The sequence below is a fragment of the Asparagus officinalis genome, chromosome 4 (genome assembly GCF_001876935.1).
Source record: "Asparagus officinalis chromosome 4, Aspof.V1, whole genome shotgun sequence".
In the NCBI taxonomy this organism is placed as follows: domain Eukaryota; kingdom Viridiplantae; phylum Streptophyta; class Magnoliopsida; order Asparagales; family Asparagaceae; genus Asparagus; species Asparagus officinalis.
Window position 1 is genome coordinate 15,219,256 of NC_033797.1, and position 14,471 is coordinate 15,233,726.

Genomic DNA, 14,471 nt, shown 5'->3' on the forward strand with positions numbered 1-14,471 from the left:
ACTATAATTTAAATAGAATAATTGATGACATGGCTCCTTATTAAAATATAATATTTATAATAATCATAATATACTATTAATATGTTCAATATTATTAATTAAAAAAAATATTATTTATATTAGTTTTATATATATTATCATATTAAAATACTACAATAATATTTTTATTCTAACTAATAAAATATATACTAAATAATATAAAGTAATATTATAATAATATTATACTAATATTATAATATATAAAATATTATTAACCAATATGTAATAATGATATATAATAATGTTATATCAGATAATAATGTTATAATAATGGTATATGTAATAATGATATATAATAATGTTGTAATAATGTTATATGTAATAATGATATATAATAATGTTTATTAGATAATATTATTTAATATTTTATTATCTTACGTTATAATAAAATTTTATAATATAATATAATTAAGATATATTATATATTATGATACAATTAACATATATTAGATATTTAATAAATTAGTGCTTCAAAATTATCTCACTTTCCTCATGATTGTCCCAAAGTTAAGAATGATAAAATTTTTGGAGGTTGGGACAAAAAATTTGTATAGAAGTGAGAGAGTTTTAAGAAAAGTGAGGTTAATTGTCCCAATCTCATTGTCACAATGAATAACACATTAAAGTGAAATATCAATTCCATTGTCCTAATGAATAACACCATAAAGTAAAGTCCTAAAAATTATTCCACTTAACCCAAAATTATACCAACCAATAACCCCTCCTAGTGAGTTAAAATTGTTCTTTTAGAACAATTAGCCCACTTGACCCCAAATTGTCCCGATGAAATATCCCCTAGTATTTTCCAAACTAACAAAGTAACAATGCATCATCAGTGTGTGCACGTAAAAAGTTGTACGTAATTTGCTAAAATGCCCCTCATAGAAAATATCCACTTTGCGACCTTGTAATAATAATGTTAAGGGTAGCTTTCATATAACCTTTGTGAACTCTACCCGATTTCGGGATACCTCCCTCTAAACTCTGTTCCACAATTTAGAGTAATTAATTTAATAGCTAGAGTTCCTCTGAAAATAGTAATTTGGCTTTTCTATTATTTCAAGCGTGAGGGGATCGAGTGACATTTTTTTTAAAGTTCATGGGGTTATCTCAGCGTCGGCCAAACCTTTTTTTTTCCTTTTCATTTTTTAAAATTCACCCTAATCTATTGATCATCTTTCTTAGGGTTTGGATTAAATATAAGTAACATTACAATCAAACTCATAAAAGTTGTATAAGAAATAACAACTTAGGCTCCGTTTGGATATCGTGGCGTTTTACTTGTTTCCATGGTGTTTTTGTCAAAAACAAAACACCATGCGTTTGGAAACCATGATGTTTGTTGAGCTAAATCATCCTCAAACCAAAAACACAACACTTATTTCAAAACACCTTTTAAGTGTTTTAAGTTTGATGTTTTGGTTTTGAGTTTGAGAAGACGTTAATATAATATCTAACATAACATATTAAATATAATTAATATAAAGTTATTATCAACATGCTTATTATATTATACTATATTATAGTTAATATAATATATTAGTAATTTTTATTAAATAATATAAAAATATAATAAATAAAATATCTTATATAATAATATAACATATTAAATACCAATATTTAATATGTTAATAATGTATTATATAATAAATAAATAATAATAAAATATATATAAACTAATAAAAATAATAAAAAATTTATTGATAATAAATAATAATATAATAATGATATAATAATATACTATACAATAGTATAATCACTATAATATTATTAACTTTTTAATAAATAAATTGTAATAAATTAATAATTATAAAATATTATATAATAGTAACATATTTAATAATAATATAACAATATAATAATAATAACATATTGTATAAGTAATGCCAATATAATGATTAAATATTAATATATTATGGAATAAAATATATGATAATTTATTATTAAACGTAAAATACAATTTTTATTAATAAAATATATTTATTGCTAACAATATGTTATGTAAAATAATATATTCATAATATAATATTTTTTAATATCATAAATATAAAATATTCATTAAAGTACTATTATAAAATCTAACATTTTAACTATAAGTATACTTATGATAATATTAAATATTTCTAATATATTAATTTATTACTAACATAACTAGTAATACATAATTAATGTTATTAATAACGCATACTAGTAATAACATATTATTAAATTATTAATAATATTATATTATACTGAAGATTAGTAATACATATTATATTTAATTAATAAAACATTATTATAAAAAGTAATCATAATTTCTCAACAATATACAAATTGATATACCAAAATAATAAATATTCAATTATTTGAAAATAATATGTAATAATTATAATACTATATACCTGCATTAATAGTAAATATACATATATAATACATTATATAATATTATATTGCATTACATTTAATACTTATAATACTATAATAATATGTAAACTACATATTATAACATTTTATTTATAATATATTTTATTATAATTAATATATAAATATTAATAATATGGTTAATACTAATGTTATAATGGGTCAAACTAGTGTTGACCAAAAATACTTAACATGATGTTTTGAAAACATTTTAAGAGAAAAATACAACACCATGGTGTTTTTTTTATAAAAACACAACAAGAAAAACACCATAGTATCCAAACGAAGTCTTAATGATCCAAATTTGGATCCTCTCCACTAGGTAAAAGGAGTAGAGAAACAACTATAATAAATTTCTTTGTTTATTATCTAGTGGGTAATTGTGATGCATTTTAATTCTAATACTAACCGGATTCCGTGTATTCACTCATTTCTAATTTGTACTCAAAATGAAAATCATAATCACTTACTAGATAATCAATTATTATAGTAAGGAGGATCCACATCCAAAAGATCCAATGCTATAATCTCATTACTTTCAAACAAAATATAAATACACTAATAAACAAACATAAGAGGTGCGAATGAGCGATCCATTCCTTTCGTGGATCCCCCATCACCAATTTGGATAAATTTGCCAGATCAGCCTCAATGCGTTTATGAGGCGCTTGCGTCCTCGAAAGGCCGCGTATTGGTTCCGTATTTGCCCCTTTATTGCCACTTTGGCACTAATTTATTAGCCACGCTGGTCAAAAAGCGCCTCCAAATAATAAGCAAAGTATTAACTTTTGAGAAAATAAAACCACATCGGCCCATCATATAAATTCATAGAGCAAATCAATATGCACCTGAAGTTGCCGATTATACTAATTAATATACCGATTGCACTTAGTAGTAGATATAGTAATTTTAATGGTTTACATTTTTATATATAGATGATTCCACTAATTCAAAGGTGATACTGGCACGTTGTCTACGAGTAAGGATCCTGTTAGAACATTGTGCACGACGCAGGGCGTTCTGATGAATAATGAAGATGCAATACCGGGGTGCAATTTTGATATTTCATTGCTGTCTGAACATTTTTCGAATAATATAAACTTTACTCCGATGTCTAATTCCCATATGATTTTTTATAGAAATCACTTTATTATTATTTTGTTTTTACAATTGCTGACCCTCTCTTTTTACAAACAGTCACTCATTTTATAGTTTCCTATCCTATCATTTTGTTTTTAGGATTCCAAATCGACCCGTCCTTTTCCTATCATTTCCTGACCCCCTCTTTTATTATAGTTTCCTATCCCATTTTCCTCAATTTATTCCCGCTCTCTCTCTATATAAACCCCAGCCCCAAACGTAATAAGCAAATAACCCAAAAAAAATGGAATGCGAAAATATCAGCATCATTGTCTCTGAGCCTGATGTGGTGATCAGAACCTCTAATGGCTTGAAAATCCCAGCTTTTTCCGGAGCTCTGGTATAAACTTTTACCTATAGTCCTCTGTTTTCTAAAGAACTTATCCTCTGTTTCTTATTCTAGTTCGTGGTTTTAATTAATGGGTGAAGGTTTCGGCGTCGCCGGTGTTTGAGGAGATAGTCGAGAGGCGACGGAGAAAGGGGAGGTTGGATAAAGCTGTTCCTATTCTTGGTGTTCCGTCTGATGCTGTTCTTGCCTTTGTTGGCTTCCTCTGTTCTCCAAGGTCAGTTTTAAGCTTAAGTTTGTTTATATCACTTTGTTATTAGACAATCACCAATTAAATATAATTAAGTTTATGATAAGTTTTTTGTTGGAGGATTGGATCAAACTGATGACTACAAAGATTTTTTTTTAAACAATACAAATGGGTCGTTTGTTAGTATCAGCTTGGACTCTTTTCCCTCATGACCTCTCTTCTTCAAGTTCATTTTTTCCCTTTCACTTTATGCATGTTCTGTACCTATTTTCTCTAGTTAATAAAATTTCCATGATATAACAACGTTAGCTAGTTGGCATTTTTTTTTTTTGAGTTTAAATTCAAAGACCAAGGGTGTGCTTGGTAACTTATAAAAATTGGATCACATGTGATCCTTAAATAGATTTTGGGCTGAACTGGTTTAGTTTTGGACTAACTATCCCCTTGTTCACAACTAAACCAGTTTAGATGCGCAAAATTGAACTAAAGTAATCCGGGCCACTTCTGGCCTAATTTTTACCAATCAACAAATCGCTCTAGAATTGGACCAGATTCAAACCTTGCCCAGTTTTAGGAGTTACGAAGCACACCTTAATATTTCTTATTTATTGAGAAATTACATGTTATTTCTCTCTCCTAAAATGTAAGCTTTCTATTTATTGTTGGAAAATAAAATATCACTTACTAAATTACAACTGTTTCCAGATACTTAAAAACAATTATAATTTAGGGTTACTTACATATTATTCTCTCAAGTGTTAAATATTTCATATGGCCCCTCAAAGCTTTGAAATTGCCCATAAGCCCCTCAAATCCGGGCCCCAAAAGCCCAATTGCTGAAAAAAAAAATCACTAAGGGGTATTTTGGTCATTGAGAAACCAAAATGTAAGATCTTTTAGGATTAGAGAGATGTTTGAGCAATTTCAAAGATTTGAGGGACTGAAAAGAAGAGTGTCCTACGGGTTGCCGCGTCAATGATGTTTAGTCATCGTTGTTGAGAATCCATAAGTTGCTTTCAATATTAATATAGTATTTATATTTCTGGCCTCATGTTTGTAGCTATAACTAAATTTATTTAGGAACCTGTCTCATGTTCACGTGCAATTATAAAATTTGGTGTAGATGCGTTTGGTGACAAAAGGCTACAAACTTACACCACATATGAAGATTATTAGGCCTGAAAAGTAATGTGAAAACTTATAATGAAACGTGGCGGACTTATGACTGGTCAGTTAGCTAGCTGCGTTTCCATCAAATAAATAAATAAATAAATAATAATAAAACATAACTTGCATTTCACGTGCCTCTCCTTCAGTCGATATCCGGACTCATTCTGAAAACAAGAGAGGCACTAGAGGCACACTCTCCACCACATCTTCAACCACACCTCCCCTCTTGCTACAGTACACCGGGCCCACTTGAGATTTAAATTTAAATCTCAAGTGGGCCCCTGTGTACTGTAGTAGGAGGGGAGGTGTGGTTGGAGATGTGGTGGAGAGTGTGCCTCTATCATTTCTCCTGAAAACAATACCTTCGATAAATAATAATAATAATAAAGCCAGCTTTACAAAAGTAAACTCACGAGGCACGTTAATAAAAATATACTTGGGGGATAATGGTTCAAGACTATCTAACCGACCACTGAAAAAGTCAATTCATTTATAGCTTTGATGAAATAATTTGAAACTAAAAGTCTTGCTTATTTAATTTTGGCTTATTTAATTTTGAGCTGGATGGGGTCTGGCATATATTTAACCTAAGTTTTATTAAGGATTAAGGTAGTTAATCCATATAGCGCAAAGAAGGGGTAAATTTGTTTAACATGTAAGATTAGATTTGTTTTAATTATAGATGATAAAAAATTATGTCTACTTTCTTGAATATATATAAAGGTGTTATTTCTTAACCCTTCAATAATAAAAAAGGTCATCTACTATGATACCAGGACATGAGATTTGCTCCGAACCTTGTTAAATCAGTGTAAATCAGTATCTGCTATTGTATTTGTTTCTGCATTTCGACCTCGATATAAGTTTCCTTTTCATTAATCTCTAGTACCCATTTGAACTGTGATCAACTTTATATTTGCAGGAGTGAATCATTGGATCAAAATGAGGTGATGGATAAATATGGGATGCATCTAATGGTGCTATCTCATGTTTATAGAGTCAAATGGCTGAAGGACTTGTGCGAGGTTGAACTAGCCTTGAGATTGACTGTTGATTCCGTTGTTGATGTGCTGCAATTGGCTAGGCAATGTGATGTGCCTAAGCTCTATCTTCAATGTATGAAGTTATTGAACAAAGAGTTTGCTGCGGTTGAGAAAACTGAGGGTTGGGTTTTCCTGCAGAACAATGACCCTTGGTTTGAGCTTGAGATCCTCAAATTCCTCGAAGAAGAGGATTTGGTATGTTAGCATGTTCATATTCTTTAGATATGATTTCATTGTTTTAGCTACATCATGATGCAAATTAGAAAAATTACAAAAAAAATGCTCCCTGATTAATTTTCATGTTGCCTATTTGTTGTGTTTCATAAATGGTGATGTAAAGATGGTATAAATAAAAGTTAATTATTCATAGACCCCCTGTAGTATCATTATTTTAAACTTATTGCCTCCGTAGTTTCAATATTGTTATTTGTAGCAGACAGACCTTCTGGGTTAAATTCTTTTTGACTCTTTTACCCTCAGTTATGCTAAATTTGCTAGGACAATACCCGTCAAAATTTCAACGAGGGTAAAAGAGTAAAAAATATAAAGTAGGGGCCATGTTTACCTGCAACAACAAAAATAGAGATAGAAAGTTTTAAAACGATGATACTATATATAGGTGGTGTTGTGCAATTACCTGTACCGATCCATTGTTATTTGTAGCAGACAGACCTTCTGGGTTAAACTCTTTTTGACTCTTTTACCCTCAGTTATGCTAATTTTGCTAGGACAATACTTGTCAAAATTTCAATGAGGGTAAGAATAAAAAATATAAAGTATGGGCCAGGTTTATCTGCAACAACAAAAATAGAGATAGAAGGTTCTAAAATAATGATATTGTAGGTGGTGTTGTGCAATTAACCTTAAATACTATAAATAAATGTTTTTTTTTTTGTTTTTGATAACTCTGTTATATAATTTGGAAATTCCTATAAGCTGTGAGAATCAAATTTCGCCAAATTACGTACAGCTTGAATCTACACACCAAACTACACTAATCTGAGGAAGACAAGGAACTAAACTTGAGATTTCAGAGGAAATATCCTAGCTCCCATCCTAGCAGAGAGTAGGCCAGACATGTTTTTAGCTTGATTAATGAGTAGATGTCCACCCCGGCCCAAAAGTGCCAGACATCTGATGATGATGCATCACAATCTTTTGATCTTTGTTAGTCTTTTGCCATACAATTACAAAACCTTAATTTTCTTCAAGTACATCATTTTTATTAATTCCGCTGGCCAATAATCTTGTTCCTTCAATTGCAGAAACAAAAGAGAAGGAAGCGAAAGATTGAGGAGCAAAAGGTCTATTTACAACTAAGTGAAGCAATGGAATGTGTTCAACACATTTTCACTGAAGGATGCACCCATGTTGGTCCTTATGAAGCAAAGGTGACACCTAACAAACAAAAATCCCACTCATGTCCAAATTATGCAACTTGCCATGTCCTACAAAATCTCATCAAACACTTAGCTTCATGTCGCGCAAATAGATCAGCCTGTTCTAAGTGTCGACACATTTGGGATCTCCTTCGACTGCATTCTTCAGTTTGTCAGTCCACTGATCAATGCAGGGTTCCCCTATGCAAGTACGTATAATTTTGAATTGAAATAATTAGACTATACTTTGGTACTTTATTTTGTGGGTATGAGTAGTACAATTACTTAAATTTTGTTGATTATGTGCAGGCAATTCAAGATGATGAAGATGGAGGGGAAAGGTGAGAATGAGAAGTGGAGGTTGTTGGCAAAGAGAGTGGTGAATGTCAAAGTTATGTCCTCCCTAGCTAAAGGGAGAAAAGGCGATTTATTGAACAAATTATGAATGAGATAGTTTTTATATAAGAACCACACCTTGGAGAGCATATACTAGTTTTCTGTATTTTTCGTCTACTTTTGGTGCTTGATTCTTCATCGAATGTATAAGTGAAGAATAAATATAAGAAAAAGGTGTAGCTAGCCTCACAATCATGTTTTTGAAGATCTAGATGGATATAGTTCGCTTTTCGTTTGAATGTCATTCGATGGTTAATTGTAATAGAAATTTTATCTAAAAGATAAATGTCATTTGCTATCTCATATTTTTATATAAAGCTTTATTTTATATGATGATTAATTATGCTAGAGTGTAAAATTATAACCCTCAAACCCTTAATAAAAGAATTTAAACAGCAGCCCAAGTTAATCTCGTAGGCCATGAATCTAAAGCAATTTCATAATAGAGATCATGGTTAATGGGCAGTCGAAAATGTGTAGGATATTTGTCATGTTAAACCCTTACATCTTCTTTAATTATATATTAGGCCATCAAACCTTCATATTTCTAGATTAAACTGTAATATTATAATCCTCTCCCCTAGTAATGAATTTAGTGTTTTGATATAGCAAAAACGTTTGACAATATAATAAACTCCTAACGTTCAACACCAAGAAGATGACTTGCGTATTAAAATAAAAATAAAAATCAAGCATGGGAAATAAAACAAAGGTTGCTCGTTGCTTGGTATGATTCTGCGCCGACTACACATTTTTTTCTCATTTTTTTTTCCTGAGCACCAGTTATAGGCTCTCGCGAAATTTTCTCATACGTGGCCAGCTTGGAGTTAAGAGGAGCCTTCTGCCTACCCCGTCTAAAGATTCTAAACCTATTTCCTAAGAAAAAGACACAAAAACTACATATGATAAGGGGTATTTTCACCGAAACCCCACAGCTTTCGCCGATTTGGAGATGTCCCCCATAAGCTTTAAAAAATGACACACAACTCCCCTAAAGTTTTGGGTGTTTCAGATAACCCCAGTCGATTTCAAAATTAACACTGTAATTATTAAATTAAATCAAATAATTCTGAGACAAATCTCTAAACTAGACCAAACATACGATTGATTTTATATATGAAATTACCTTTAAAATTATTATTAAAAGGGATATGAAAAGGGTTTTTCTGCGAGTAGTATTCTGTTCAGTTTGGATGCACATCATCTCCACGCGCCTTACATGCAACGGTGTCTGTCAATGAGGTTATCTGACAAAACTTTAGGAAGGAGGGTTTTTAAGCGACACTCCTAAAGTTTAGAGGGTTATATAAAATGATAACAGCCTACTGGGGGTGGGGGGGGGGGGGCTTGTGCGAAAATTTCGGGAATGGGTGTCATTTCACGGAAGAAGCCTTCCTCAATTTACACACGCATTCCCGAAAAGAAAACAACCGAAGCGGGGGCCCAACTTGTCCACGCGGGCGCAAAACGCCAGCGAAGCCGCGTAGCTAATGACGTCATTAACAGCAAAAACCATTTCGTTAAAACCTGATTAGATCCTTCGGATTCCAAAATTTCCACGCGTCCTCCTCGCATCAACAATAATTAACTCTCTTCTATAAATATGACCCCCTCCCCCTGCAGGAACAAGTCACAGCAGCGGAGTTTGGTGCTGTTGAAGAGAGAATGAAGGTTTCTTCGGGTATCAGCTGCGTTGCGCCTGAGCCTGATGTGGTCATCAGAACCTCTGATGGGTTAAAAATCCCAGCTTATTCCGGAGTTCTGGTACAAACTTTATTCCGTTCCTCTGTATTTTTTTTTTGCCCCCCCTCGAAAGCCAACTTATCCTCTGTTTCTTATTCTGGGTGGTGGTTTTGTTAACGGGTTAAGGTTTCGGCGTCGCCGGTGTTTGAGGAAATCTTGGAGGGGGGACGGAGGAGGAAGGGGAAGTTGGATAAAGCCATTCCAATTCTTGGAGTTCCTTCTGGCGCTGCTCTCGCCTTTGTTGATTTCCTCTGTTCTCCGAGGTTAGTTTAGTCTCGATTCCTTCCCTTTTTTGTTGGTTGATAAGTGAAAATTTCCTGTTAATTATTCTTGTTAAAGGGACACGTTATTGTCTTCATGTGACCTCCTCGTCAATAATTTTTTCAACTGATTGGAGCTCATTATATTATACTTTCAATTATCAAAGAGAACGAAAAATAATATAGCCCATAATTCATGCCCCCTAATACATTTAAGTAGATTTTTCTTTATTAGAGTAAATTTCACTAAACCACCATGAACTGTAAAAGGGATCTCGTACAAGCTCATCATAAACTATTTTTTGTTAGACAAAACATCACATTTTCAAATGATGTTTTTTATTTTTGATAAATCTGTTATATAATTTGTAAAATAAAACAAACTATCAAGACACTACGTATAATCAAATTTTATTTATGTTCAGAAATTCTCATGAACTGTATGTCAATGACAAATGACTACCATGAACTTTCCATGTGTTATCGTGTAATTTTGCGGTAATATCTAATATTCTTGTTCTACTTAATCCCGTGTAATTTATTTTTTTCTTAACGAACTTATTGGATCGCAGGCGTGCATCACTGGATCAAAGCGAGACGATGGACAAATATGGGATGCATCTAATGGTGCTGTCTCATGTTTACCGGATCAAATGGCTGAAGGACTATTGTGAGGCCGAACTAGCCTTAAGACTGACTGTTGATTCTGTTGTGGATCTGCTGCAATTGGCTAGGCAGTGTGATGTGCCTAAGCTCTACCTGCAGTGTATGAAATTATTGCGCAAAGAATTCGCTACAGTTGAGAAAACTGAAGGTTGGGTTTTCCTGCAGAACAATGATCCTTGGTTTGAGCTTGAGATCTTGAGATTCCTTGAAGAAGAGGACACGGTATGTTTATTCCTCTTTGTTAATATTTTTTAGCATGTTCGTGTTTCTTGTTAGAATTTTGAGAAAAGAAAATCCTGTAGAGTACCCTCTATAGAAAATCATATAGGGAGAAAAAAGAACATGACGAATGTATCAATACCAATTTTAAATTCATTACAATCAGTATGCAACATCATCACAATTAGTACATGCCAATGCATATAGTTTGAGTATCAATGCAATTATAATATTCTATCTATCATCAACTTTAAAATGTATTTTGAAACACATCACATTTTGCTTTTCTATAGAATTTTCTACAGAGGTCCTCTATATATAAGATGAGTCGATCACCCTCCATAGGATCCCCCCCCCCCCCATGGAAGTTTGGTGTGATCTTATAATCTAGCAACATTATGAAATTAAACAATTAATAAAATAATTAAAAAACTGCTTCTTCTATGTCCTGTTTTACAGAAAATGACCATTATCAGTTCACATAAAACAATTAGCATACAAGTTATTCTGAATTTTTAATGGAATTTATTTTTTTCTATTTTTTAAAAAAGCTGTTGAAAAAATGATGACAACTTAGGGAACCACCAAGTAGAAACACTCTTTTGCATAGATGAAATGGTTTTATTGTGTTTAATAATGAAACTGACTTTTTGAAAAAATAAAGACGAAGGATTTAGTTTTAAAAAATTCCCTAAATAATTTAGTTAATGCTTGCATCTACAAACCAAACCAAACTAATTTGAGGAAGACAGAGAACTAACCATGAGATCCTGGAAAAATATCCCATGTCCCCATCACTAGCAGAAAGTGGGCGGGCTATGATTTTTCGCTTAATTGATTAGATTCCAGCAATATTGGAATTTATTTTCTTTGGGAGCAGCCGACAAAAGGGGCAAACACCTAATGGTGATGCATCATGATCTTTTGATTTTTGTTGGACTTTCGGCAGACCAAGCAGCCTGCCTTGCAATTTTGTTGGGTGCTAGTCTTTTGCAGATTCCTTCGACCATTTGTCTAGCACTCTATTAAACGCGCAACTCTTCCGAGCACTAATATAGTTGGTTGGTGAGGGCTGACTTTTGATGAAAAAATTTAACACCATTTTGCTTTAGCATATTCGAAGATCAGGTGATTTTTGTGCGCATAGTGTAGCTCAATTTGCTCTCTGATATAAATATACCTTACTTTCAGAACTCTCTGGAGGTCCAGAATGTATCTATAACCAAATTATCTATGAGACAATACATAACTCTAAATTTCAAAGTCGCCACTCTTGAAAGAAAAAAAAAAAGAAAACTCAATTAACATGTAAAGATTAAATAAGAGATTGTTGAAACTTTTGATTATGTCTTCAAAGGTTAATTGCCAATACACTTCTATACTGTAGTGCTTTAGTTATTCCTTTTTGAGGGAAATTTTAGCTATTTATTACCCTTAATAGTACTAAGAGACTCTGATGTTTAAATAGAGTTATATTTCTGTTAAACGTTGTTAAGGGGGGGTATATTTTTAACTCGGCGAGTCAAAATATTAGGAGATCTCTCTGCAACACAAAGATGAGTGCATCTGTAATTAATATTTTTTTTCCCAATTGCAGATACAAAAGAGGAGGAAGAGAAAGATGGAGGAGCAACAGGTCTACTTACAACTAAGTGAAGCAATGGAATGTCTCCAACACATTTGTACTGAAGGATGCACTGATGTTGGCCCAAATGAAGCAGAAGAAGCACCTAACAAACAAAAATCCCTCTCATGTCCAAATTACACAACTTGCCATGTCCTTCAAAATCTAATCAAACACTTAGCTTCATGTCGGGCAAATCGCTCAGCCTGTTCTCAGTGTCGACGCATTTGGAATCTCCTTCGATTGCATTCTTCAGTTTGCCAGTTCACTGATGATTGCAGAGTTCCTTTATGCAAGTACGTAATATATAGTAAGTAATTGTTTTTTGCGTAATTTTGTTGGGATAAGAAGTTAAGCTCTGTTTGTTGATTTTGCGCAGGCAATTCAAGATGAAGATGAACATGGAGGGCAAAGGTGAAAATGGGAAGTGGAGGTTGTTGGCAAAGAAAGTGGTTTCTGTTAAAGTTATGTCCTCTTTGGCAAAGAAGAGAAAACATGATTTGTTGTACAAGTTATGATATAGTTTTATGTATGAAAACATAGGTAGCATGCTTGCTTCTTATTTCTTCCTTGGTATGTTCTTTTAAAATACACAAGGGAAGAACAAGTATAAGGAGAAATGTATGTTAATTAGAAGTTGTTATGTAATTTGTTATCTTTAATAGAGGTGCCGAGATTCAATTTACAAGTTAATCGTATCTTGCTATTTGGGACTTTTGTTTATTATACATTGTCTTTTCTTATTAAGAGTTTTCATATTTAGAACTTCTCAAATTGTTTGTACTATGAAATATTATCTTGGTGCTCCTAATCAATGAGAATATCATATTTTCTCCTTGATTTTAACAATCTCTTCCAATGAGACTTAGGTAGGGGTGCATTGGGTCTGGTTACGGTTCGGATATGACACTTACCATATCCATATCCGATTTCTAAAAACGGATACGGATATGGATATACGTCGGTTAGAAAAAGTCAAGTCCATATCCGTGCTAAACGGAAAAGGATACTGTTCGGATATTAGAGAATCAAATACAGTTATAATCACGGATACAAATAAGATATTTAGGAAATGTATATGACTCAGACATATATCTGATATGACAAAAAAATTGTATAATCACATAGAATAAGATACTACATACAGATGGAATCATTTATTTAATCTAAGCCTTGAACAAGTGTCTATACTTTAACAGTCTTATTTAGCCTATAGCGCTAGGATTTTAGTGACACGACGGAGGGTAGTGGGAAAAACGCAAATTGAGTTAAGTAATATGCGAATCAAATATATAGTGGGGTTGTTTGTAGCCTAGCGGTTAGGTTAATTGCCTTATAACTAAGTGGCTGAGGTTTGAATCCTAGCAAGTGCATTATATTTTTATTCATATTTTTTCTTAAAATGAACATCCGGATATCCGAACCGTATTCGCTAGTTGAACCCGATTACCGTATCCGGAACTGTATCCGAGTAAAGAGGTAAAATCATATCCGAAATCGAAACCGTATCCGATCGGTTTCAAATTTTGGCTACCGTATCTGCATCATTATTGGATACGGTTGCGGTCGGTTCGGATATATCCGAATCATTTAGCACCCCTAGACGTAGGTCAATAAGACAGTTTCGGTACCCTGTGAAACTATTGTTGAAGTTGTAACTTAAAACTTGACTTTGTAGTGAAAAAGTTTAGTCCCACATTAGAAAGGAGATGGGAAGATAGGTTATTTATAAGCATTCCCTTTCTCTCTTATATAAGCCTTCCGTTTCTCTCTTATGCTTAGAAGAAAATATGAGTTATGCTCCACACCACACACACACGTGCCGAACCGAACCGAACCGGTCCAGGTTCGGCTCG

At 32.6% G+C, this 14,471-nt stretch overlaps 2 protein-coding genes across 2 annotated transcripts; both read left to right on the top strand.

The window, feature by feature from the left end:
- LOC109839748 (BTB/POZ and TAZ domain-containing protein 1-like) lies at positions 3,796-8,348 on the top strand. Its single transcript, XM_020408254.1, has 5 exons — positions 3,796-3,919; positions 4,009-4,142; positions 6,208-6,523; positions 7,594-7,916; positions 8,017-8,348. Exons 1-5 carry the CDS (start codon positions 3,824-3,826, stop codon positions 8,150-8,152), a joined length of 1,005 nt encoding a protein of 334 aa, XP_020263843.1. The 5' UTR covers positions 3,796-3,823; the 3' UTR covers positions 8,153-8,348.
- On the top strand, positions 8,798-13,308 carry LOC109838234 (BTB/POZ and TAZ domain-containing protein 1-like). The gene is made up of 6 exons (XM_020406692.1): positions 8,798-8,830; positions 9,727-9,867; positions 9,973-10,109; positions 10,679-10,994; positions 12,589-12,911; positions 12,995-13,308. Exons 1-6 carry the CDS (start codon positions 8,798-8,800, stop codon positions 13,131-13,133), a joined length of 1,089 nt encoding a protein of 362 aa, XP_020262281.1. The 3' UTR covers positions 13,134-13,308.

Bases quoted from the DNA above. Each gene is read 5' to 3' on its own strand.
- LOC109839748 (XM_020408254.1), top strand. From the start codon at position 3,824: ATGGAATGCGAAAATATCAGCATCATTGTCTCTGAGCCTGATGTGGTG. The intron at 3,920-4,008 runs GTATAAACTTTT...TAATGGGTGAAG, and splicing joins CAGCTTTTTCCGGAGCTCTG to GTTTCGGCGTCGCCGGTGTT. The intron at 4,143-6,207 runs GTCAGTTTTAAG...TTATATTTGCAG, and splicing joins GGCTTCCTCTGTTCTCCAAG to GAGTGAATCATTGGATCAAA.
- LOC109838234 (XM_020406692.1), top strand. From the start codon at position 8,798: ATGGGAAATAAAACAAAGGTTGCTCGTTGCTTG. The intron at 8,831-9,726 runs GTATGATTCTGC...CTCCCCCTGCAG, and splicing joins CAAAGGTTGCTCGTTGCTTG to GAACAAGTCACAGCAGCGGA. The intron at 10,110-10,678 runs GTTAGTTTAGTC...ATTGGATCGCAG, and splicing joins GATTTCCTCTGTTCTCCGAG to GCGTGCATCACTGGATCAAA.